The 26,217-nt window shown below is 39.5% G+C and overlaps 3 protein-coding genes across 7 annotated transcripts in view; 1 reads left to right on the top strand and 2 right to left on the bottom strand.

Annotated features, from left to right (window-relative positions):
* Positions 1-539: 539 nt before the first annotated feature.
* LOC101071120 (C-C chemokine receptor type 4) lies at positions 540-4,368 on the bottom strand. Of its 2 annotated transcripts, XM_011605450.2 has the most exons (5): positions 3,523-3,997; positions 3,373-3,416; positions 2,549-2,697; positions 2,287-2,459; positions 540-2,181 (listed from the first exon to the last, which is right to left on the bottom strand). In XM_011605450.2, the coding sequence occupies exons 3-5, from the start codon at positions 2,694-2,696 to the stop codon at positions 1,471-1,473; spliced, it is 1,032 nt and encodes a 343-aa protein (XP_011603752.2). In that variant the 5' UTR covers position 2,697; positions 3,373-3,416; positions 3,523-3,997; the 3' UTR covers positions 540-1,470. The 2 variants fall into 2 exon arrangements, with proteins under 2 accessions (XP_011603752.2, XP_011603753.2); XM_011605451.2 differs by lacking the exons at positions 3,373-3,416; positions 3,523-3,997 and adding an exon at positions 4,006-4,368.
* An 82-nt stretch (positions 4,369-4,450) lies between these two features.
* Positions 4,451-7,524, bottom strand: ccr2 (chemokine (C-C motif) receptor 2). The gene is made up of 3 exons (XM_003965984.3): positions 7,385-7,524; positions 6,636-6,761; positions 4,451-5,957 (listed from the first exon to the last, which is right to left on the bottom strand). Exons 1-3 carry the CDS (start codon positions 7,389-7,391, stop codon positions 5,047-5,049), a joined length of 1,044 nt encoding a protein of 347 aa, XP_003966033.2. The 5' UTR covers positions 7,392-7,524; the 3' UTR covers positions 4,451-5,046.
* A 767-nt stretch (positions 7,525-8,291) lies between these two features.
* Positions 8,292-26,217, top strand: part of cobl (cordon-bleu WH2 repeat protein) — a 35,286-nt gene continuing 17,360 nt past the window's right edge. Inside the window, exons 1-10 of one of the 4 annotated variants that reach the window (XM_011605448.2) lie at positions 8,292-8,383; positions 8,552-8,650; positions 8,922-9,049; positions 16,339-16,530; positions 18,012-18,222; positions 19,289-19,517; positions 20,239-20,283; positions 21,009-21,097; positions 21,334-21,405; positions 24,355-24,534. In XM_011605448.2, coding sequence (XP_011603750.2) covers positions 9,027-9,049; positions 16,339-16,530; positions 18,012-18,222; positions 19,289-19,517; positions 20,239-20,283; positions 21,009-21,097; positions 21,334-21,405; positions 24,355-24,534 — 1,041 coding nt within the window. In that variant the 5' untranslated portion in view covers positions 8,292-8,383; positions 8,552-8,650; positions 8,922-9,026. Of the gene's footprint in view, positions 8,384-8,551; positions 9,050-16,338; positions 16,531-18,011; positions 18,223-19,288; positions 19,518-20,238; positions 20,284-21,008; positions 21,098-21,333; positions 21,406-24,354; positions 24,535-26,217 lie in introns of those variants that run through there. The other 3 variants (XM_011605447.2, XM_029839221.1, XM_029839222.1) reach the window with 3 other exon arrangements.

Genomic DNA, 26,217 nt, shown 5'->3' with positions numbered 1-26,217 from the left:
GTACTGAAAGCGGAAATTGCTGGTAATGAAATTCTCAGGTTCCCTAAATATAAGAAACCAAAAAAATACAATACAAAACAGGAATTGCTAACCAGACGCAAAACCATGACCTTTGTGTCTAGCTCAGGGGTCAGCAACCCGCGGCTCTGGAGCCGCATGCGGCTTTTTAGCGCCGTCCTAGTGGCTCCCTGGAGCTTTTTCAAAAATATGAAAATGGAAATTGTTTTAATTTAATTTCTGTAAGAGGAAAAACGTGACAAACATTCTTAAAGTTTTCCAATGCTGTATAAATGTGTATAATAGATATTTAATTTCAACATCTCATTATAATGGAAGTTAAACTTAAAGCGCCATCGTACAGCAGAGTGGACAGGTGATGCATCACGTGATCCTCTCCAGGATGCGCTGCGGGGAAAATAAACATTTCATCATGAATGCTCATTATGTCTTTGAAGCCTACTTATCATTTGGAAAGTAGGCTAATACAGCTAATATAGACACTTACAGCATGCTTCGCCTTCATTATAAGCCCTATATAAGGCTTTTAATTTTTTGCGGCTCCAGACAGATTTGTTTCTTGTTTTTTTGGTCCAATATGGCTCTTCCAACATTTTGGGTTGCCGACCCCTGGTCTAGCTGGACAAAAATGCCCTCTGACACACAAATCCTTGTATGTCTATCTTTGTGAAGATTTTCATAGACATAAAGCATTCCCCAGCTCTTTACCCTAACTCTAACCACCCGAAATAACACCTTGTCCCTGACCCTAACCTAAACCCCTAATTCCAACCATAATAACCGTGTTAACCCTCAGACACTCCTTTGAGGTTGAGACGATCACCCACAATGTCCATGCTTCCCAAAATGTGGTCACTTTGTCTGTAGAATACGGATTTTAGTAGATTTTAGTATGTAGCAAAAAAAAGATGTTTTTGTCATATAACATCATGGTTACATGACAAAAACATATTTTTTAACTTCCAAACTGAATCAAAATCAACTGATGTTTAACTCCTCTGTTGTTCTTTGCCTTGTGTCGCTTGCATGGCCTCCTGATCTGAACAGGCGAGACTCTTGCTGCAGAAGTGTAGCATGTTTTGACTTCCTGTTGCTCTGCTGCATCTTGTTTCCTTCACCTCAGTAGTTTCAGTAAAATGTACGGGCTGCGGGTTTGGGTGCGTTTTCGACTGCTAACACAGCTGCAAATACATTTCCAGATATTTCACATATATTTTATATGCACCTGCATCATATTGTCTGGTGACATTTCATATAAATCACACAACTACATTTTGAAACATAAGGAAATTACCATTCATTTAATTACAGAATGCTACAATACATCGGTTTACATGTTATTTTACATGTTACTTAACCGATTCATATTTCTCTCAATTAGTACCTTTAAAAACCTCAGACTCCAGAAGATTCATACATCACATCACACCATCACACTATAGAAAGTTCTGTTTAATAATCTGATCTTACAGGTGTGTTTGAAGTCTCTTTGTCGGTGGTGTTTCTGTGACTGAAAGTAGCCCTGTTCTGGTAACAACCAAGATGTCTACCCAAAACTTTCGCCAGTGACCTCCGAAACTTCTCCCCTGCGAATGCGTAGATGATGGGATTCAAACAACAGTGGGACAGTGCAATGAGCTCAGCAACACTCATGCTGGAGCTGATGCTTCTCGAGGCGCTGCAGGAAGTCAGAATTTCAAAGATCTGCAGAGTCTGAAGGAAAACCATGATGTTATAGGGCACCCAGCACATCAAGAACACACACACTATGGCAAATATTAGCTTTATAGCTCTGTCCTTTTTGGAATTCCTGGCCATGAAAAGCACAATAAGGATTTTGATGTAACAAAAAATCATGATGGGGAGGCAGACAAAGAGGCCCACGATGTTCTCACTGAGGTTTCGCCACATCTTCCAAGATTCGTGGGTCTCTTCCGGATAGAGTGGCTGGCACTGGGAGAGGTTATATACTGGATCTATCTCCAGGGAGGCAAATTTAACGTGAGGAGCTGCGATGATGACAGATGTGGCCCAGATCATGACGCTGGCGATGATTCCAATGCGAAGTGTGCGGTTGCGAAGGGACGTAACAGCATGGACGATGGCTACGTAGCGGTCCAGACTCATGAGAGTCACAAATAAAGTCCCGCTGTAGAACCCCAACTGTGGGATGAAGAAAAGGAGAGGTAATTTCCAAAAGTACCACTTACTTTTTTTTATTTTTAATCAAATTAACTTTTCTGTAATGGGAATGATAAAAACCCTGACCTGATAGATTCCTGTCATCAGTTTACACAATGCCAGACTTTGGGAATTGAAGGCCCAAAGAGGAAGAGAAACAGCAAATATGAGGTCTGAGAGAGCCAGGTTGAGGAGACATATGTCCGCCATAGTCTTCAGCTTAATGAATTTTAGGAGAACCCAGACCACTGTACTGTTGCCTATATAATCAGTTAGAAATATCAGTCATTCTTTGACATTTTAAAACTATTTATTGGTAGTTGAAATGACTGCATCTGGTTGAACTTACCGATGAGGCCGAAGCAAAACACCACGTAGTAAAAACACTGCAAGACTGTGTCAGACAACACAGGGTTTGGATCTTGATCACACGTGGAGTTGTAATCGTAGTCATACATGTCTGTGTACAATGTGGGATCATCCGTGGTGGTGTTCATGCTGTACAAGGGACAATGATCAAGGACAGAAAGGTTGTTGATGTTTATATCTTCAGTCGGACTTTCACTCTTCAACGTTTGCCAAGAAGTGGCTTCATATAATGACTAATATAGGAAACACCAGGCTGTGCACATTCTGAAAACGAAGCTCTTATTGTTATTGTTGGACATTAATTTGACATCAGGCCTAATCAAATCAACAATTTTTGCATATTGACATCTCAAAGCTCTATTACAGTTAGAAAACATGTGTGTAACTATTGGAATCATCAGGATTGTCAGCAGTTGTCATGCTGGAAAGAAAGGCAAAATCTCGAACTGTGACACTGTGGCAAACCACATTTCTCCACATCGAAGTCTAAGCAATTGCTCGCTGACAAGCAACCAACACCACTGTTAGCCCATTGAACAACTGTCTTTGTCTGTCTTTAAACTCATCTTAATGGGTCTAAGCTATTACCCCAAGGTGCAAATGGTTGTTGAAAAGAAAGCCCTACTGGAATGCTGATCATTTGTAGACCTGAGTTTATAAGCCTTAAAGCAACACAAATAACTGTCAGATGAAATAATTGACCTCTTAACTCTTCTTGGAGGTTATGTATAAAAATTCTATAGTTTTCAAGCCAACCTGGTTTAATTATGGCAACAATCTAAAAAGAACAGTAGTATTACTCACTCTTTCAATTCTCATTGGAATCTTTTGACCGCTTACTCTTCATTCTTGTTTGCAAAAAAAAAAACTTTTTTAGTTTGCTCCCAAGTGTGTGTAAAAAATGTAGAAATGAGCAGAAATTAGGAAATTAATCGAAGAAATCCCAACACCTACTGAAAAAGAAATGACTGCCATATGAGAAGGTTGGACTTTCCTGCCCTTTAGGTTGAACTTTTCAGATTTATTTGTCTCTTGAGTCATGTCTGAAAGGCCCCTCTGGCAGCCCAGCCGCTGCCATTTCAAAAATAAAAACTTTTCAAAGGAATCAACAAGAACAACAACGATGGGGTACAGACATAGTGGTGGAATATTCCTCCACCTGGCTGCAGGGTAAATGCTCCACATTCGATGACTGTCACATCCTCTTAATCTAACCATAGATGGGTTAGCGTGATCTATGTTGAAACCACATCTCAAGCTTTTTTTTTTTTAAATCTTACTATCGCTCTTTCTATGCACAGTGTGCTCAGACAGAAGTGGAGACCCTCACTTCCTGGCGCCAACAATCTTAACACACACGTAAACACATGCTTGAACACACAGTATGAGGAATAAGGCCCAGAAAAGAAAGCCCAAACTTAAATAATAAAATCTTACCTAATGTTAAAATCACTGCTCCTGCTCTTGGGTTAGGCTTTAACAATATGATATCCTGTCATCATGCTTCATAGCTTTTTTATGAAATCCTGCTCATTTCTGCTCAAATCAACTCTGGGGTTTTGTTGCTTCCTTTGCTACTTTCAAACCTGCACATAGGTGACAAGTGTGGTTTTCCGCGAAGCGTCCCTGTGTAAGTGAGCAGGAGGTAAAAAATATTCTAATGAGGTGTGCTTTTTTCTTTTATCTGTTTTGGCTCTCGGTGTTGTGGAAGGTCTTGAATTTTGTGAGTACCTCAACAGGAAAAGCTTATTTTTCTGAAACTCACTTTTCTGACCATGTGACTACTTCTGACCATTTCTTCTTGTAGCTTGGTCTGAAATCAATATTATGTTTAAAAATATACAGTCTTTCTTGTAAAGTAGTGTCACAACCTCCAATGTGGTGGAATAAACAAAACAAGTTTTAATGACTGAAAGAAAATGTAGCTTGGTAGCTCTGGGCTCATCAAAATATGTACAACCACATTATGACCGGTGAGGTTGATACAACTCCAAATACAAACTATGCAAGTTGAGCTTATGCTACAGGATATGCATCATACATGAGGCACAAAAAAAGAAAAAAAAGACATCAACTTTCAGACTTTTGGGTGTTTATGGCTGAACGTGCTGCCATAGTAATATTTTCCACAAGACAAGCAATGTCATCAAGAAAATGTGTTAGAATTATTTTTTTTTTTACAAAGAGTTAGTCCGTCAATAACTGACGAACTGTGGTTACATGGTGTAACGAACAAGAACTTTAGGTGACGAAGTTTAAATGCTATAAGCAGCAAAAAACACAGTTAAAGCTCAAGAAAAAAGAAAGGCAGAGTAAAATATTCTAATGAATGAGAGATAATACATCAGTTGAATCTACAACAGATTATCACAGGAAGCTTTGGAGAGATTATAAGCATTCGATAATCAGGGGTCAAAAGTGGAAACTGAATTGAAACAACAAACAGAGATGGGCAAAAATCATGAGGCAGCTCAGCCCCTAACTGATGAAAGTGGAGGTGACTTCAGAGGACTGAGACATTACAGAGCTCTTCCTGCGGGAGTTCTCTGAGAGATCTCTGGCCAAGACAGAACGAAGAGAAGGAAACCAGCTCTTCAAGAGGTTCAGCACACGTTTTATGAACTTTTCTCCGATAAAGGCGTATATGACGGGGTTGAGGCAGCAGTGTGTGTAGGCAAATGTCTCAGTCACAGTTCCGGTCAGCTTTAAATTTTCCTCTACTTTGCACACTTCTCCGCCAAGTTTGCCTTTGTTATTGAGGAAAAACAAGAAAAGGTAAATATTATAGGGGGTCCAGAATAAGAAAAAAGCCAGCACAATGCAGATGATCAACCTGATGACACGGTGCCTCTTTGTGCTCCTCATATTCACCAATCTGGGTATAATTCTTGCGTAACATGCTATCATTATAAGCAGTGGTAACACAAGCCCAAATATATTCATTGCAAATAGGTTATAATCTTCCCAGATATCGTTGTCTGGCATGTATCTACAGCCAGTCCCATAAGACGAATTTGTCACCTGAGTGAAGATTAAAGATGGGAGCGAGACAGTGAAGCTCAGCAACCAGACCACTATGGACACAATTACACCTGTCCTCAGCGTGCGATATCGTGCCACTGTGAGGGCGTGCATGATGACCACGTATCGGTCTAGAGTCATGAAAATCATAAAGAAGATGCTACTGAAGAACCCTGTGCGGTGGAAGACAGAGGTGAAACGGCACATGAAGTCCCCGAAGGGCCACTCGCCGGCCACAGCGTAGTGAGCGTAGAAAGGCAACGTTAGGACAAAGAGGAGGTCAGAGAGGGCAAGGTTGAAAAGGCTGATGTCTGTCAGGTTGGCCTGGTTCCAATGCTTCATCAGAACACACAGGACTAAACTGTTGCCTGGTAAGAGAAAAATAATAGAGGTTAGGATATGCAAAAAAGACTTCACCCCCCTTTGATGTTTCCCTCCTTTCACTTTTATGTACAATCATGGCCAAAGTAATGTATCTTTTTGAGAAGAATTAGCAAATAAGCTCAAATAAGTTTTTGAATAATATAATATAAAATAAGCATTTGCAGTCATAATAACCCTGTTTAGAGTAAAGGACCTAGTTCAGAAGAGGTCTGGCTGGATTTGCTATCAGAGTTGGTGAAATGGAGATCACCAGGGTGCAAATGATGTGTGTTAGGGATTGTGCTTGAAAAATACACATGTCTAAGAGGTCCAAGCTCTCATTGATCAGTAACTGCAAACTGAAGACAAACGAATCGTGAGAAAGTGCCTTCATCTAGATCATCACCCAAAAATAACCAATCAACCCTCTATATGCAATCAAACCCAGAATCTTCTTGCTATGTGTCAGTTGTGCTCATCGCTGTTTTACCCTGCATTGCATGGTGCATGGTGATTATGTGGCCTGTGGAGTGGTATTTGAGGAGTGAGTTCTGTTATGTGACAGAAGTGAGGACAGTTACATTATGTTCATATAAAACAATTAGAAACACTGTAGCCTTTTTCACTTTCTGATATCCAAAAATGTCCATAAATCAGAGGAACACATTTACAAAAGCTCACACCTGCAAATCCAACAATGAATACCAAACTGTAGAGGGTTGGCAGGAACACCTTTCCAAAAGGTCTCACAGCAGTTTCGTTGCAGAGCATGAAGTTGTCTCCATTGTAATAATCCTCAAAGCTCGCCTCTAAAAAAAATGTGGACACACCGAATACTTATTAGACAGACATGTTAAAGCCTATAACTGTGCATGACATGACAATATGTTGCATTAATCATGTTTGTTTTCTCAAATTTGAAGATTAGTGGCTATTATAATTATTATATAATATTTATAAAATTTTTGAGCTAGTTAATATGGGTTTATTATCTAATTTCCCATTAGCCTTAGAGCGCCACCTTCTGGTGATTATAAGCAATTCACTCCATTTAAAGCACATCTATTGTGTCAGCACATTGAACTTGTTCAAAGATGACAAGAATACTTATTAAGTAAATACTTATTTTTGAGATTTAATCTTCTGCTATGTTTATTCATGTTTTTATTTCAGATCATTTCACATTGTTCTTCATAATTTCAACTTTCAAGTTTTTGAAGGGATATTCTCTCCATGAACAGAAACACATAGGTTGCATACTTACTTTTAAATTCAAATGCTATTCTTAATAACTTTATTTTATTTGAAAAAAGGCAATTTAAGGAACTTCAAGGTTATTTATATTTCAAACAAAGCTGTATAGCATTAATCATGTCTTGAAGATGTCAGAATTATATACATTTTCAAAGTACAGTGGATAAAATGTGTTCACCTGACATCCTGATATCTTGGTGATGTTGATTCTTAAAGGCACAATCAGTATCTGCCACTCAGAGCTCCAATATGTGTGTCTGGGTCTTTTTAGACTGTAATGAAATCCCTGTGCAGTACCCTCTTAATAAGTGCTGCAGAGGCTTGGGTGCACGTGATGTTTTTTGCACATTTCTGCTGTGACTTCAAGATCTTTATCAGTGACCAAGTGCGAACAGCTGCTTTCCTGAGAATGCAAAACTGGAACAAATTGAGAACAGAAAAAGCTGTTGAATAAAGATATGCTAAAATAGTTTGGGCTTATCTTGCAAATCACAACTGTCAAGAATATTAATGAAAACTAGCTAGTTTACATTGTTTTCTCAATGTATATTGACACTATGTAAAGTTTATTAAGACATTTATCCTCTATTGAAGAGAGATAAACACCTCTTATCAAGTGGCTGGAAAGATGATCCTGATCAAAGGCAGTGAACAGCAGAAAATTAGTAGATGGACATATAAAAAATAAGAGCAGATTTCTTGAATTGAAGTATTGTTCCTTCCAAAATCCCAAAAGAAATTCAAACACTTAATAAAGGGATTCAAGGGACAGAGGGTTGTTTTTATTTCATTTTATTGTTGTTACACATCTAATAAAACTGCGGTCTAATTAATAATTCAAATAAAAATGTATGTAGTAATATTATATGACGATGTAAAAGCGACCTCTTGTGGTGAAGGGTCTCTTATGTTTACACAAAGCAGGTGGAGACGAAAAAATAGCCGCAAATTATAGGTTTAGCTTTTTAATTTTTTTTAATTATGTTGTTTTTATTCCACTGTCATGAATAACGTGTTTTGTTTTGTTTGTTTTGTTTGTTGTTGTTTTTTTTAATTTCCAGATCTTACCCTCCAGGTGGCGCTGTCCACAGAGTCCCTCTTGGGACGGCTGCGTCAAGGTCGATCTACGTAGTTGTACAAGACAGGAAGACCGAGTAGACTACTTTGCCCAAAAAAGGTATTTCCGGAGACGCTTATCAATGCCAAAATTACAAACTACTTTTAATAATGGGCAAAAAGTACAAATTGAAATGAATACAGTACAGCATACACAGAAAGATAGTGATGGGTTTATATACAATATAACAGGTTGTTATGAAATAGTATCTGAACTTTGTTTTGAAAGGTATGACCGGATACAATTTATGGCAGACATGGCTTGACAAAATCTGTGGAACGATACTGCGATTATAAGAAGTGGATTTGAAGACTCGCTCAGTCAGTGGTAATTACAGTGGTCATGTTGGTCAAATTTTATTTTGTTTTATTTAAGTGTTTATTTATTTTACTGCTGGACTTCGAACATTGACCGAAACTCTTGCAGTTCGAGCTGTATTCGACTCCACACTGGACTGTCATCCGCACAGTGACACTTGTTGTACCTTTGACCGAAATACAAAGTGTCTTCTTAGTATACCTGTTGGCTGCTTATTTTGGGCCAGGAGAGAAACGTTAGAAAAATCCAAGTGCGCTATTGGAACGTTTTATTTGCTCAGTCGCAGGTGATGGTACAACTGGGATCCGCCGTGTGCGAGCAACGTTGGATTTGGGGAGCCCACTTTGAGTGACATCATCAGAGCTTCCACATCGTAATCACGGCAATGTCTTCCAAACCACCCACAGGGTAAGTACATAAAGACATCTTTAATTTCTATAGGTTTACCCCCATATTGTTGCTATGGATTGTGACAATGCAACCTTTTTAACGACGAATAAAACCTTCGGTTTTTAAAAAGCCACATTTATGGGCAGAATTCTGTGAATATTGTGCTTATTTTTGCAGATTTATGTCACTGTAAACCTAGAACAGTGTCCAATAAAATGAAGGATAAATGAACGAGAACAATTGAAGAGCACCTGAAAGGCACTGAGGCCTCATTGACAACACAGAGAGTTCCAGCAGACACATTAACACGCCGTTTACCCACTAAAACACAGTTTAAACCAGTCCAGTGTGTGTGGTTGCCAGTGGGGAGCTCTCACTTCATCCTTCTTATCTAGTAGATGTAGTAGTATCAGAGCAGTAAATGCTGTTCTGCTGTTATCATAAATAATGACTGAGATTTCTGTACTGGAACACTTGATTAGGGGAGGTGTTGGGAGTCACAATGTCTCATGTTGTAATAAAGGACAAGGTGATACTGAGGTGTTTGCATTAGTCATATTTTACTGCAGCTCTGCATGAACAAGCATCAGCTGACTACATTAAGAACATGATAAATCCTGCTGCTACTGACCATGAATACTGAAAACTTCAGTTTTAATGAGAAATGTCAACACATTTTACTTATTTGCTGTAGTTAAAGTCAAAGAAATAGACTTTCAGATTCCTGTGATACAAATTAGTACATATATCTCTTTTTTCTTCTATCTTATATATTGTTAATGATCTATTAACTCTTCCCTTGGGGAAATGAGTCTGAGATAAATTGAGCCTGATTTGTCAATATTTGATGACAAGAGAAACAATCAGTGCCGTTGTACTTTGTGGTTGTTATCAACCAACTTAACTAAAGTCAGAGAGGTCTGCTCATATTTGTTCTTCTGTACAGCATGTAAAGAAAAACACTTTATTTATAGTTGCATATTTCATAATTTATTTATCAAATAGTTCTGTAGCTTGAATCTGAGTGGCCCACTTGCCTGTTATCACACAGGTATAATTATGTTCCACTTGGTTTTTAATTATCATAATGGCTGACGGTCTAACGCAGACTCATATTTTATTTGTGACTTGAAATTAGTGTTTATAAATGGCCAAAATGTTTGTACTTGTTTTATTGTGGACCTTTATGCCCTCTCTTGTGAAATTCACATTAAAACGTAGATGTTGACTTGTTCACCACAGTAGGGTGTGATTGAAAGAGCAAGGATGTGGTAAATTGAGGTTTAGGGTATTTTCCCTCTCATCTTTCAACCAAAGGGCCTTTTAACCGGATACTCTTAAACACTGTGATTTCAGGCACTTAAGAGTTCTTTGGCAAAATTACAAAGTAAGCAGGTCACAGAGTCAGATGACTGCGTAACCAAAACGCCTTTTCATCCGGTCAGCATATGACATTTCTTGTCATATAAATTGCCATGGCAACTGCTTTTTGTGTTGTGATGTTTCTCACGTCATCACACCAGGAGTATCTACTTTACAGTCAAGTCCTAATGAAGTACTCCCCATAAACCTTTACTCATTCTCTTTCACGCACACCCAGACACACACACACACATGCACACACAGGCTATCACACTCAGTCACATAGCAGAAAAGTGAGAAGAACGACTGTTCTTTGGAGAAAGGTGAATTTTCATGTGTACCTTGCTGATGAAACCTAAGCTGTATGTGTGTGTGTGTGTGTGTGTGCGTGTGTGTGTGTGTGTGTGTGTGTGTGTGTGTGTGCTGTCCTTGAGTGTTAAGAATGCTTGAGTTTGTACTTCAGAAGTAAAGATGACATTTTCTGAACAAAGCATTCATTCTGAGCTTTACAAACCTACTATTATGCAGGGTTTTACTCTTCCTGTTTCTATCGCATCAAATAGGTTATGATTTCTCACATTAATCTAATACCTCTTTAACAGAAGTAAACCTGGACCTTAAGTAGAATACTGCAGTATAAAAAGCACTTTTGGCTTGGTTTCTCATGTGAACTGAAGTGTTAAGTTGTCACTAGTATTTTTTCTACATGTGGGATGTTGAAATCTGTGTCTGCCTCTATATTTGTTGTTGTTGTGAGTGTGCAAATGGCATATGAAATGTATGGTTTGTGCAAAATCATAGCCTAATTTGAAAAGCTTTGGGATGGCGCGTCTGTGTCGTTCTAGGTCTTGTGTGCTGAATCAGTACAGCAATGAGCGTTAAAGCCAGTTGCTGCCCACTGGAGCTAAATGTCAGGCTCTTTGTCTAGCTTTCTGTACAGTTGCTCAAAATGGACCTAATGTTATCCCTGGATGGAAGATTTGAAGGTGGCTTCAGAGACAGGCTCCACACCCTACACATCCCTCACAAAGTTCTATTTATAAGTTTAAAGTTCATGTGGTCTGCCACTGACTCATCGCACGCGTTTCTGTTTTCCTCTTTTATTCGAAGCTTGTTTTACTTCTTCTGAATAGGAACATGTTTAGTCTGTCTGTACAAGTGGATGTTTGAAATGACATTTATAGCAGTTAAGACTTTTGATGTAGGAGAACAAACTCGAGGAAGTGGGATCTATTTTTGTGAGGTACCAAATGGTTCTGTGCAGGCGGATTGGTACTGGTAATTCGATGTGGGGCAAGGCTCTGTTCTCAACACAGATGTCGCTACATTCATAGTCTGGACTGCTGCTCTGGGCAGGGTGGAAACAGAATGTTTGTGTTGATAGACATGAACTCGCCCATTGCAATTTGGGGGCTGGTTCTGAGCCGTTTCTGCCAGTACAAACATTTTTTGTAATGTTTTATATAATTTATGTATGAGTATGCTCTCCCCTCCTGATATCTGCATTTCAAGCAAATGTTTAATATTACATTTAACAAGGGCAAATTACGCTCTGATTATGTTCATAATGACTATTGACGCTAAAGAGTTACCCAGCTACGTTGGAAATTTATTCCCTTCATGCACGCAGAGCACTTAATAAAATGTAGCCTTGCTACTTTTATAATACATCTGAGTTAAGAAGTTTGTGATGAAGGTTGGCACAGGAGGATGTCACTAATTCTCTCTTGATTGTTGAACAAATCAAACCAGGTCAGTGCTACAGTAAAGAGCTTTGCAGCCATGCAGTGATCCGAGGGGGAAACATTTGAAACATCCAAACTGGATTTATTTATAGACTGTTGTGCTCTATCAACCCCTCCCATAACTTCCTTCAGCCATTCTCCAGTGTGCCAAATTTGAGTCACTGAAAAAAAAAAAAATTGTGTATCTTAATCAAATCTATCACTGTAAGTATGGTGTGTTTAAGTGCTTATCTGTTTTTATGGGCTGGTAGTCTTTATTTCTGGAAGCCTTTTGTCATATGTTAGCCACTGTGGTATGTGGGTAGGGGGGGTTACAGTATGAGGTCAGACGGTCTCCTCTCACACCAAGTGGGGGTTCCACAGAAAAGCATTGTGATCTGTATTGGAAATTACTTTGAATTTTGTTTTTTAACTTTTGGTAACAGTGAGGGGTTTTATTATACACATTCAACAGTTGCGGGGAGGTTTGTGCATCTTCTGACACCAACATTATCTGTTTTTCTTCTCGTTTGTCCAGCAGGAGTTCTGTCTAATTGCACAAACAGCTTAGGGACTGGAGCACTAATTAACATTTCCTGCTGTTATGCTGCTACATTCCATCTTTCTTTCTGTTCTCCTCAAATCTGTACACACAAATACAACTACGCCCTTGCTCGCTGCTGTATATCCCGTATGGAAACACACTGAATTAAATGCGTTTGTAAGTGAGTCCAACCGGCCTAATTGATCCCGGTGTGTTGAAATTAATTTAACACCTGAGGCCTGCTGTTGACTTATTATCCCTCTTGGGTTATTATGTTACAGTTACTGACTCTGCACTCTCTCCAAACAAAGTTTGAAGCTGGTTTTGGCCATTAGGGAGCTAAAGTTGGTCATTAGTTTTTTGCAAATTAAATTAATTCAAGAGTAACAAAATCTCACCTTTAAAGCGATTGTGATTTACCAGTAGGTGAAATGACTGGAATGAACAGGCTACTTTTTGAACCATTGTGGGTGGAGTTTTAACCACATGGCTGGTAATTTGAGCATCGAGACATATGCTGAGCTAAGCGGCTGCTCGCCTAGCAACTGCAAACAAGCGCTTCCCTGAGCTCGTGTGTCACCAAAGCGCCCTGCTTCCAGATCAGAGATGTTGTGCAGTCTCCTCATTGCTCTTAGCTCCCGGCTCATTTCTGCCACTCTGTCTGTGTCACTCACTTCATCCGCTCCTATCTAAACCCCACAGCTGCTGCTAAGAGGAGGCCTGCCCCTCCTGCAGTCAAGTGGGGTAAATATAGGTTGCCATGGGGATACAGAGACACCCAAGGGGTATGCAGGCTGAAGTAACAGGTCAGTGCCTCGAAGTGGGTGGAGAGCGTCCAGGATGCTGCCTCAAATACGCAACGATGTTAAACCTCAAAGAAGCACAAAGGGAAGCGTAACCTTGGCTCTAAAGAGGTGTGTGCTCAAGTGTATTGCATGAGTGGGCGTTTCAAGTCACGCTGAGAGATTACTTTGCTGTTTTTCTTAAGGGAAAGTGGTGCTGTGATGGTGGAGGTCACTCATGGGACCATCTCAGAACTTAAACTATTCCTTTTGCCCTGATCTTATAATATACCTTGATTAAAACACAAATTGGGATAAAGCTTTTCATTTTCGCTTTTCATTCAAATCTCCCACCAGATCGTCCCAGAAAACCTGTCATAGAATTCGATTCAGGTCATTGTTTACGTTCTGAGAATGCATGTGTTTATCATAATGGAAGTAGGTTAATCAGTGCTTTATTTATGGCCAATTAATCTGGACAATGGCTCATTGTTTCAGGGGATCCCAATGACACTGTACAGACACAGCTGATGGGATGTGTGTGTGTCACATGGGGACATATTTGCTTTTCTATCTGTCTCTGATTGATGTACTGGCTTCAAATATGGTTTTTTTTAAATCCAAAACTTCTTGAATCAAACAAGTAGCAGAGCCGTGGGAAAGAGTTAGTTGCCATTAGTTCTCACGAAATTATGACATGATCGCAGAATGAAAAGCCACCAAGTCTCTAAATGGCTAAATATGCCCGATTTATGATTAAAATGCAAATAGGCTAAATAAAAGTTTATAATTGTTGTTTAAAAAATAGGCAGCCATTATGTTAGAATTCAAGAAAACTGAAGGAGGATCGTTTGTGGCATTTACAAACATGCTTATCAAATCTTCTACGATAGGCACTCAGACTGTTTGCATTTCTGGGGAAAAAAACAGAGTCACTTATCCTCAGCAGAGAAAACACACTTCAAGGTTGAGTCCAATGTCTATGTTATGAGTATGGCTGTTCTTTCCTGAAAACAGCAAATTCCGGTACATTTTTTGCTTCTCTTCTTTTATTCTCAGTCAATTGGTGAGTTTCTTTCCACAGGCTTAAACACACCTGTGCTTGAACTCACACACACACTGGCTCAGTTCTTCATCAGGAATGAGAGTGGTTGTATTTGAGTCTCTCACACAAGCACACACATGTTAATTGGTTTGCATGCAGACAACAAAGCAGATGGACTGGTAGCTGTGTAAATGACTGCTGTGAACCGATGTGTGGTACTAATACTATAGTATCACAGCTACCCACGTCTTATTGTATTCAAATTATTTTCATTTCAGAAGAATGAATATGAATATCCCTAAGACTCACGTCATAGACGTAGGCTAAATCATTACCATCAATAGTTTCTCTGCCATCAATTTGATCAGTCCTCTCTATGTTTTTATATCCCATTGTTATGTCTTGACTTCTAATAATCCCAAAACAAACATCCGTCATGTCTGAATGGAAAACTAGGGATGGTGAGCAAGATGTTTGAGGAAATCTATCCTGGTTAATGGTGTTTAGTCAAGCAAACAGAATGGAGTCTTTATGTGTTTTTAATGTGTGTGTGTGTGTGTGTATGTGTGTGTATGTGTGTGTGCGCGCGCACAATTTTGTTTGTAACTCTGTTCCTGTAGACGCTCTGATCTCTCTCTCTCTCTCTCTCTCTCTCTCTCTCTCTCTCTCTCTCTCTGTTTATCCTTGCTTATTCTACCTCTGTGGGAGACTAAGCTTTTCCTAAAGAAGTCTTTGTGCATGTTCGAAAGAGGGAAAGAGGGAGAGGCAGGGCAGCAAATGAGATGGAGAGAATACTAGCTGACTGTGCGAGCCTTGGCCGAGGCCCACTTGTGCTGTTACCCAGGCTCGAGTTCAGTTCACCATCAAAAACAATTTCTTTCATCTACTCTCATTTCAGCTATTCAGACTATTAAATACAGTTCTGACAGCAAAGTTAAATTTAAATTCATTGGCTCGGCTATGCACATGCTGTCACACTTATTGTTTTCTTTTATTTTTCTTTCATTTTTATCACCTGTCCTCTGACAATCATTCTGCGTTGCGTAATGCCTCAGTTGGATATGTGGCTTAGTGGTTAATAATTGGCCAATGCCAGGTTAGAGTTTGCAATATTCATGTGCATTCCTTACATCCTTGAAGGTTTTCTTGCTTTTCTACTCAAGAGGTTGGGTCCATTTTTGGAAACGTCTTCTTTGACATAAGGGGTAATGTTTTCTTCATGGTGTCATGATAGAGAAGGTGGTGGGGAAAATGTTTTTAACACAGACACTTGTCATTGTCAGCAGAGCAAAGTTTTCAATTTCAGTCTAATCAGCTGTCGCTGTACAGTGTGCAATAAGCCAAGGTCAAATGGGCAGATTGCAGCACCTCATTGGCAGCATGTCTTTGACGTCTCCACCCATGCTGCCAGAGCTGTGGTTAGTGTGTATGAGAGTGTGTGTTATATGTTTTATATGGCTACTTCTGAGCTAGTGTGAACCCTCAAATTACAGATTATGTGTATCTGTGTGAAATTGCATTGTTGAGTAAACTGATTCTGCATCATCTTGTCACCTGCAGTTAATCTCATCATATCTAGTTGTTATGTAATCTAGGTGAAGTTAGGTGACACAGGACAGCACTTTTATTTCTGTCAATAATCTACCGTACTTAACTGTAAACTGAAACAAACAAAACAATGGACATCAATTACATAATTACATATTCATTTACTAAGAAACTAAACTAGTTTTTCTCTCCAATGTTTTCGTGCTTCCTTTAATCTGTTCATGAACCGCAACTGTGACCATGACCAGAGTAAAACTTCAAATAAATAAACATGTTCTTTGTTATTTTTTGGTCACCTTCAGTAAGAGGATGAAGGCACAAGCCCCTTCTCCTCCGCAAGCTCCTCAACCTGCTCCACGCAACATCTTCAGAACCCCTGTACCCGAGGGAGGGAAACCGGCAACAGATGCCAAAGAGAACATGTTTAGGTCCTCGGTGGATTTGCAGGTCACGCTACCGCAGGGATACCAGACATCTGTAACCGAGGATGGCAGGTGAGGTGACGCACACAAGGTTGTGATTATTCATTTATTCTTGTGATTACTTCACTGACAGTTAGCAGTATGAGAACAGTTTGTCTGTTTTGGGTTGCTATGCCAGAGGGGCCTTTTCAAGGGGGTACCATCTAAGTCTTTGTCCCAGAGAGCTGGAGAAAAAAGTAGATGATGTCTAACCAGTCGATACTGTCTGTCCCTAACGATCTGTCCTGAGTGTAAGAATTAGAGAGAATAAAGAAATGAATAAACTTAGATGGGCATTGGTAGCTCAGGGTTTGAGCTGAGAAGCGGAGAGTTCTCGGTTTGAGCCCCCGTGTGGATAAAACATGGAAGGAGTTTTGGTAGTAGAGGAAGGTGCCAGAACACTTTCGGAGCAATGCCGAGGTAACCTTGAGCAAGGTACTGAACCCATAAATGCTCACAGAGGGCCGTACGATTTACTGGCAACTCATCCAAGGGGGGAACCAGCCTTTGCCCATATATGCACCCTCTCCATGACCTGGAAATGGATAAAGGGGTCAAGAAGATGAGATGAGAGGTGAGACATTATGTAGTCCAGCTGGTGCCCTTTTTCTGTAAGTCTAAAAATAAGTATTTCATCTGCAAAGTAAGGACAATTGTGGAAAGTCAGGATGTTTAGCTGGTCCTTATAGGTAAGGGGTTGTAACTGGGTTTGGTAAAGGTTCAGATAATTTATTCCCTAATGCTGGTGACATAGGGGGGGGGGGGGTCATATTGGATGTGATTGTGTTAAATAAATGGGAGAAGAATGCAATTAATAAATGCATGTATATGCAGTGAAAGATGGCGACTGAGTATTGCTGTTTCACTGGTAGAGTTTGTTCATCTGTTAGTGATTGACTGTCATATCTTTTGGAGTGGTGTCTCTCCCTCAGTTCAGTCATCTGATCTGGCTGTTCCCAGAAAAACACTCTCTCTAGGTTTCTTTATGTGAGGATTGATGGGTAGTACTGTAGGCCTCCCCATTACCCCCCCGCCCCATACCTCTACTTATGCACACAAAGACACACATAGATCTACACATTTAACAAAGCAGTCATTATTCTGCTGTCACAATCACTTCATCTAGAGCAGAGTATATGTCATACAGTAATCTTCCCCTCAACCATCAGCATGCTGATGTCTCTGTCGTTGCTTAGGTTACACACATAGAATAGTAGGAAAATTCATCGAAATGTTTTACAGATTTTAAATCTTGAACAGAATCAACTACCGGTAATCCTTTTGTGATTTCTGAATAGTAGTAGCAAATTTATTTTCTTCATACTTAATTACTTACAGAATATCCTTCATACTCACCTTAATTACCTTTCTTTTACCAGAGCTGATGTTACATATTCTTTGTAACCCTATCATGCTTCCTGTTGCCTTCACCCCCCCCCCCCCCCCCTTCTCCACCTGTGCTTCTTTCTGTCAAACTCTATCCCTCCCTCCCTTTCACTTTCTCTCCATTTCAGTAAGGCACTGATGGACCTCCTGGTTGAGCTGTGCAGCCATTTCCGTCTGAATCCGGCACTGCACACCCTGGAGCTGTTCTCACCTGAGGGCCACAACTTGGGCTTCAAGCCCAATGCTCTCCTGGGCTCCCTGAATGTAGCCTGTGTCCTCATTAAGGAGAAAGTGCTGGAGGAGAAAGTGGCGCGAAGGCCCACACCTAAAGTACCGGAGGTGAGTATAAAATGTGTGTTTGTGTGTGTGTGTGTGTGTGTGTGCGTGTGTGTGCACGTGATGTTTTATGGGACCTAAATTAAGCAGGCCTAAATGCTTGTAAAGTCTTAAATTTGATATATGAGTTGCACTTTGCATGCACTCAGAAGTATACCCTGTAGCCTTTTGTAATATCCCTCCCCCAATGTCTACCTTTTACCCCTAATTGCTGACAGACAGTAAGGAAACCTGTAGGGCTCCGTGTTAAGGTAGGAAGCAGGTGGATTTAAACTGGCTTAACATGATGAATCTGTTCTCTTGGGCTTTTTTTAGTTTCTGTCCTTCTAAATCATCAATGTTTTCTATTGGTTTGTCCTCCTGAACTTATTTCTACTGAGCATTAGCAGCTTTCTGTGGCTGATGTTCTCCGCCTTTCCTCTGCTGTCTTCCTACTCTTTGAATATTTGATGAGAGCCTTACCTTTAGTTACCATGCATTATTTCTCTGCTCTTCTCAGGGCTCACTGGCTGCTGTCTTCTTTTGACCCTGCCTGGCCACAGGCCAGAGAATGACAATATTTGAGACACACCTGCCTCACATATACTCATATATAACTGGGAATGTCACTCTAGTAGAAATACAAAAACTGTTGAACACGAACCAAAAAGGTTCTTGGATGAATTCCTCAGGCTCTTGTCATGTTACTGGGCTGTTCATTTCATAGATGCCATGTGGGAAAACAATTCTGAGTCTAGTAAATATTTCCTGCCATCAGCCAAAGTCGAACCTGTTGTTACTCATTGCTGAAGTGCTGTTTGTTGGGGCTTGTATTTCAGTCTTTCTCCACTCCTCATACAGGGGTTTATCACTTTTTTTGGTGTGTATGTGTGTGTGTGTGTGTGTGTGTTTGTGTGTGTAAAAGTAAATTTAAAAGTGTGACATATTTGGGGAATAAACTGAAGGTCTGCAACTGACTACTAAAGGAAAAGCTCTCTTCGATGGTCGGATAATATGAGGCACTGCGCCCTTTCAGTAATTCTTTTCTATTTGTTCATACATTTTTTCTAACCTTTATTGTGTTTTTCAGAAAACAGTGCGATTGATGATCAACTATCACGGCAGCCAGAAGGCGGTGGTCCGGGTCAACCCATTCGTACCACTCCAGACATTGCTACCGCTCATCTGTGAAAAGTGTGACTTTGACCCTGCACATGTCCTCCTCCTGAAGGACAGCGTCAGCCGCTACGAGTTACAGCTGGACAAATCTCTGACTGACCTGGAGATCAAAGAACTCTACGTACATGATCAGAGTTTAGGTAATTTTTCACTGACTGTCAGTGCTGCTATATCCCATGTTATTAACAGTCCTGGTCTTTTAAAAGTATACCGGTATTTTTTATAGCGTTGAAACAGAAAATAAGTAATTTCCATTTGCAAAGATTTATGAGCATTATTACAATAATGAAGCAGACGAGCACATTTTTATGGAAACTTTCTGTAATCTGTACATGCTTAGCGATTTTAATGTAAAATCTGGGTTGTGACTGATTTAGAGCACATGGCAAATTAAAAAACACTATAGAACATATGGTTATTGTTCTGTCCAGGAGCTGCCTTTTAATTTTTATTTATTCATTTACTTATGTGGCACATGAAGTAAAACATTGACAATGGCCAATAAAGAGAACAAAAGACATTTTATAGGATTTATATGACAGGGTATTGAGCAAAATCTGTCAATTGCATTGCAGTAAAAATTGCAATGTATTTAATGTTAGTTAGGTCTTTGTTTTATGGAGACATGATCAATATAAGCAGCATTAAGTATGTCAGAGAATAAACTAAGATATCAGATAATCCAAGAATTTCAAAATGTCAAGTCCTTTGCCCTTTACTGCATATGTTGCTCAATTATACAAAGCTATAATGTGTTAAACATGTTAGCGGCATTATCGCACAGAGGGCACACAGTTGCAGTCATTTGTACACACAGCACAGATAATCCTGTGTTTGTTGAAACCTTTTTGTGTTTTTCAGTTCTCCAGCCTAAAATGGCTTCTGCCCCAGCTCTTAACTACTCAGGTATTAGACATTAGAGGTCTTTTTTTGTGATGGTCTTCTAACCAAACTTAGCACATTAACCCAGGGCATCATCATATGTTTACTGATCCTGCTTTATTAACATACTCAACATGCATGTTTGCTTTTGAGCCATCCCTTTTTCAGATACAATGTTAAATGCAACATTCCTGTAGTCATCCCCAGGTCACAGTTTGCCTTTACAGAACCTTTTTTTTCCAACTATCCATACACCTCTAGCATGTAGAGCCTTTTCATGCTTTAAGTGGCATTTTCATGGTTGGTATAACTGCTCTGTTTGTTTCTGTGTTCTTAAGAGATGTTTTTATTTACGATTCAGGAGTGTAAAGGTTAAATGTAGAGGGTGTTTTTGAAAGTAAAGAGACAGCGCCCTCTTCTGAGAACTCTCTGTTATGGAAGTCAGGTATTTTAAATTCGGAAAACACAGACACATAATTAGACACAAATATTAATTTGTATGACCAAACTGACCAAATGAGTAGGTAATCCCAAATATTTAAATGCATCTGCACAGTTAATCCACACTAGTAACCTCACCATAGGGGCTGTTTTTGTTATTGTTAAACTTTCCACAATTAATGATTGATTACTGATTCTCTTATCAACGTTTTCTTAGACTGAATGTGAATTCTATAGTAATTTACTCTCATTAGGTCCCCTCAGTGGCTGCTTTCCTCTTTCTCATTGATTTAATTTTATTTATGTAGACTCCATCTGCTCCAGCACTTCCAGTTTGAACAGAACAGAGAGGAAAAGCTTCCTCGGCATCTTCCATTTCAGCAAGAGGAAATCTAAGGTAAAAATCATGGTTTAAGTTATTTTTTATACTGTACTGCAGCTACACAGTGGGTCTAAAGAGTTCGCCCTTTTTCATTTCCATCTACTTCTAGTCATCTTTAAGCATAAAATAGACTGTGGTGATATATGAACATTTTAAAAACTAACTGTAGCTCATGCATGTTGTCCATCCTGAAACAGTCTAACAACGGGCCTAACACTTGAATGCATTTTAGCTGTGCCTTTTATCTGCAGACACAGACAACTGCTATGGACACAGATGACTATGATGATAAAGTAACCCAAAATTCTGACACACAACCCAGTGTAAGTATTACTAACCCAACATGTCAACACACATAGATCATGCAGGGATGCTGAACTATGGCATGTTTGCAAGCAAACTAAAATTACTGACGTTTTTTACGTAATTACTAAACATCTTGTTCTGCACAACTTCGTGAGTTGAGGTATTAGGCACAGGTGTCCACTGGGGGGCAGTAACGGTCTCTACTCATTTTACCTTCAACATACAGACGTGTTTTGGAAATATAAGGAACATTAAAACTGATGGTTGCAATTCCCTTTACTGCGATCTGGCAACAAATTAATGTTAGTTCAAACTGAGGATTGCAGATATAGATATTTTATGATTGATGAAGAAGTTTTGTGCACTTTAAAAAACAAAAAATATACCAAATTCTGGGTTTACCACCAGCCTCTATAATGATAGTCCTGATTCTCCCTGAACAGCATGCTCAAAAAGAGCTGCTTGATGGAAAGATTTGGATAAATGCAATCCTTAGTGTGCCTTTACTGCATGAAACAGCTCTCAACCAATTATATTTGTAACTCAATAACATTAATTTGATTTTAAAGCCATGAGCCTTGTTTCAGCAGCAGCCTCTTTGGCTCACCTCAGATCAATAGGTAGTTTAAAACGGATTAACTTGCGAAACACTGCCCTGCACTGTACTTCTCCGCCCCGTTACCTCCGTTGTTAGGGTTCTGCTATTGTCTCCTTTTTCTTAAAGGGCTGGAAAGTCTTTGTCTGCAACAGTTCCCTCTGACTGTTTATTTCACTGCAAAGAAATTACAGTGCTGAGAAGGCAAGGTCATAAAAAGGAAAACATATGAAAGTGAAACAATAAGTTGGCTTTCCTATGAGCAAAATTCAATTTTTAGTATTTGAAGAGAAGAAAACCATTTTTCTCTGTGATATGATTGTTCCTGAGCCAGGGACTTTTGTCAGCCCTCGTAAATGCACACAAGCAAACATATGAAGTGCACTGCATACACACACTGTAGACACAATTTTATTAGCCTGGAGGCATCAAATTACGCTACCTCGGGTGCATTAGCTCTAAAAGCCAGGTCTGTTTGTCCTAATTGTTCATTAGGAGCCAAACGGCTGCACTTGTGTGCATGTTATCAGTGTATGGTCTCAAAAATGGATATGTTGGGTCTCATGTTACACAGCATTACTGTTTGTGAGGACAGGAAACCTTTAAGAAGGAAAATATGCTTGTTTCTGTTTTCAAAAAGAAAAATAATTGTGTAACTAAATTATGCATGATGTTTTTTTTATCTAATGTAATCCTTTTTGGTCTCTATTAAAACTGGCACTAAAAGATTATAATGACTAGGGTTACATTATCATTTTCGTAGATAAATGTATGTAGATACCGGTATAATTCGTCAAGTTTTTCCAGTCAACTAAGATGCTAATAATGCTGTGACCAGTGCTCATTCATATTGTGATTTATCCTAAATTATCACTATACATTTGAACTATGCCTAACTGATTTCTATATAGTTAAAGTCCTAATCAGCAGTTTACATTTTTTAGCAATCATGCCCACAATGACCATCATATTCAAGTTAATAACAGACTTATATTTGTGTTCAAATGCAAACATTTTTATTTTGATCAGTCACTGATGCTCTAAAAGCCTTCCCCAGAGGTGAAGCATTGGATGATATTTCCCAGGCAGAAGTTTAATACACTCCTTTTATGTTAGTATCTCTGCACTTGCAAGTGCTGCAGTGTGTCTGTTATATTTTCTAGTCTATTTTGACAGATATGAGGATGTTTACCAGAGGGGAAAATAGAAGAAAGTTGGTGGGAAAAGTCAGAGAGAGTTCATGTGAATTCTGTCCTTTGAACATCACATTTTGTTGAGGTGAACACAAGGTACTTTTTTAGGATTCCACTTGGAAATGACATCAATCACTCACTTTTTTGTTCTGACAGCTTCTGTCTGCTGTCTACCAAAGATCTCTGCTCATACCCCCAGACATAAAAAAGATTTATTCTCTACATCTTTTTCCTTATATTGTACATTTGTGAATGGTGCGTTTTCCCTGCTTTACTAATTAATTGGTTTGTTAATAAATTATTGTATTTTTGAGAAAGAAAATATGATTTACTACAGACTCTTATTAAATGTTCCCTTGTTGGAGAAAAAGCTACTGTTCTCAAGGTCAAGAAGGGCTGTTCTTTTCCCATCTCTCCCACTGTGAGATATTCTAACCTTGGGCCCAATTAATTCTAATGACCTGAACTTTATTTGCTCTGCTTTTATGAGGTATTCAAGCATTGTCTGAACAGATCAGCTAATCTGCTTTTAAATGCTTTTCGTTCCTTAAGTCATGGGGGAGTTTGGTACCCCCGTTGTGCCAAGTCTGTACCAAGCTGAACCAAGGGGAGATTCAGACATTCGGGGGCACTTTGGGTTCACTTTGATCAGAAGGTGAAAATCATTTTTGTTCCAGTCCAGCCACCCTTTGAAAATGGCTCACACTTTCAACTTGGTGTGGTATTGTTGTGATTAAAGAATGGACCATATGGGCACTGACTGCCAAATGCAAACATTGCATTGTTATAATTGAATAAGAATTGTTCCTGTCACTATACATTTATCATGATATTACATAATTAGATTAAATTAGACAATTGCACTGAGGAAATAATAGAAGAAAAGTGCTATCTTATTCAGTATTTTGGAGAGATTAGAGTAGATTTGATTTCTGGTGCAGATGCATTCACAGCAAGTGATTGGTTACATTATTCAGTGTATGGCCTTTTGTACTTCTTTGGTATTATAAAGTAATCCAGTCAACAGTTGATTGGACTTATCAGTTCAGCCACGCTCAATTCACCCAATTATCCTGGCATCTGGCTAATTTCAAATGGATATCATATTCCCCCGACTCTAACCTGTTACAATGTTTGTTACATACTTATTCATACATTTGTCTTACCTCACCCCACAGGATCTGTCCACCATGTCAAGAGTTTCCATCACAGAAGATCCGCCCACCCTTGGTCACTCTCAGTCAGTGATGAATATACCGCGGACGCCCCCCAGTGCTCACATAAAGAAGCGAAGGGCCCCAGCACTGCCAGGGGCCCCACCAGTCACAGTGGGCCATGTTAATTTTGACAGCGATCAGGTACGTATGCATATGCATGGATACATGTTTTCATTCATTTAAAATTAGGTTAATGCTGCAGCTCTTGTTTCATCGTATCGAGCTTAAAACCAAGCAGTTTCCATTTTACCAGAGGCAACACAATTATTACGATTTATAACAGATCCAGGTTTATCAGCTTTTTGGCTTTGGATTAGAATCCACGTGCTGCAATCTGTTTTCTGCGCAACCCTTCCTCTGTGTGTTTTGGCCCGAGCTTTAACTCCTCAAGGTCAGCACAACTTGTATCGTCTACTTTAGAACAACTCCCTGCGGCCTCATTATAACGTCACGTTAGCATACTGAGAAATGTTGTTTAGCAACCAACATCCTGTCTCTCACCTTGAGATAATAAATGTTTATATTTAGGCGATGGCCTGTCTTGTTGAATGAAGTTCTTGAAAGAAAATATTTTCAAAAAAGCAGTGACAGCAGAGTTATGCACGCTAGTCAAATTATATATGCTACCTCAATTCAGGAATAATTGTATGCATGGATACATCAAAACACTTGGTGAAACTACTTTGTTTCAGCAGTGCATTTTATTAAAAAGTTTGAGGTTTGTCCCTCTGAGACATTCATTTAGCTGTCCATCTGTCACATTAAGAGTTTTAACTGACACTGCAGCTGAGCTTCACAGGGCAGGAGTTAGGAAGGGCATCTGAGGACTTGACGACTTGCCTAATTATAGGTGTCTCTGTTGCTCTCGTATGACTTCCCTGAAATGTCTTTCCGTCGAAAGACACACATATTCTGTCCTTACAGTATAAGGTTATGGTGCGATGCAGGACGGGCTCATGTTTCACTGTGCAGTTTTTTTTTTTAATGCGTCTAACAAATCGGTGCATAGTCAGCAGGATTGAGGTGAGCAACATTGTTTGCTTGGTTTTTCTCTGAACACAGTTAGAGAGGATTCGTTAAAAAGTGTCATTCTGTGGCAGCATATATAACAAAGGGAATTACCATTAAAGGTGTGATTGATGTGTAACAGCAAGGAGGGGATAGGTGTCACGCAACACTGTAGCCGTTCAAATACAGGTTTGTGCACAAGGGACGGGCTGGCTGGGTGCCAGTTTACCTGCCCTAAAGAGCCCACAGTTGATCACACGATGCTGTGCATGTGCGTGCTTATCCATTGGAGATAACAGGATTAGTCACATGATAGCGAGTTATATGAGGACAACAGCATAGCCTGTTTAAGCATTTTGACTTTAAGATGCAACCGTGTGATACAGTTTGATAAAATTGATCCTTGGTTTGTACAGCACTTTTTTGTACTTTTTTGAACTATGTGATAGTTCAATGGCTTGAGCCTTTCCCTGAACCTATCAAATGAAAATGAGGATTTTAAAAAGTTTCCTTTGTGTGAGCCAACGCAGAAACACGACAAGGCAGTCGAGGGACAGTCGACCGAGTGTAAACTCGTGTAAGGAGAAGTCACACATCTTAAGTCCAGGCCAAGAAACTTAGCTGCAGCTGCCAAAAGCAGAGACTCACAGTTTTGTTTTTCTTTGCTGAGCATGTGTACGCTGCTTTCTTTAGATGCATCTGCTTTCTCGGTGTACCTTGCACTCTAAGCTGCAACACTGTGTTGTCAGAACTGTTGGGAATACATATACATGAAAATGCTATACTATAAATGAGTGTCCACTGCATCATTGAGGG

This window comes from Takifugu rubripes, chromosome 7 (assembly GCF_901000725.2).
Source record: "Takifugu rubripes chromosome 7, fTakRub1.2, whole genome shotgun sequence".
Taxonomy (NCBI): Eukaryota; Metazoa; Chordata; class Actinopteri; order Tetraodontiformes; family Tetraodontidae; genus Takifugu; species Takifugu rubripes.
The sequence above is the reverse complement of the archived record's forward strand: the minus strand, read 5'-3'. Positions and strand labels throughout refer to the sequence as shown.

Coding starts and splice junctions, on each gene's coding strand:
- LOC101071120 (XM_011605451.2), bottom strand. CDS start 2,696: ATGAACACCACCACGGATGATCCCACATTGTACACAGACATGTATGAC. Junction 2,460..2,548: donor GTTTTGCTTCGGCCTCATCG/GTAAGTTCAACC, acceptor CTGATTATATAG/GCAACAGTACAGTGGTCTGG. Junction 2,182..2,286: donor TGATGACAGGAATCTATCAG/GTCAGGGTTTTT, acceptor TTCATCCCACAG/TTGGGGTTCTACAGCGGGAC.
- ccr2 (XM_003965984.3), bottom strand. Junction 5,958..6,635: donor ATTCATTGTTGGATTTGCAG/GTGTGAGCTTTT, acceptor TTCTCTTACCAG/GCAACAGTTTAGTCCTGTGT.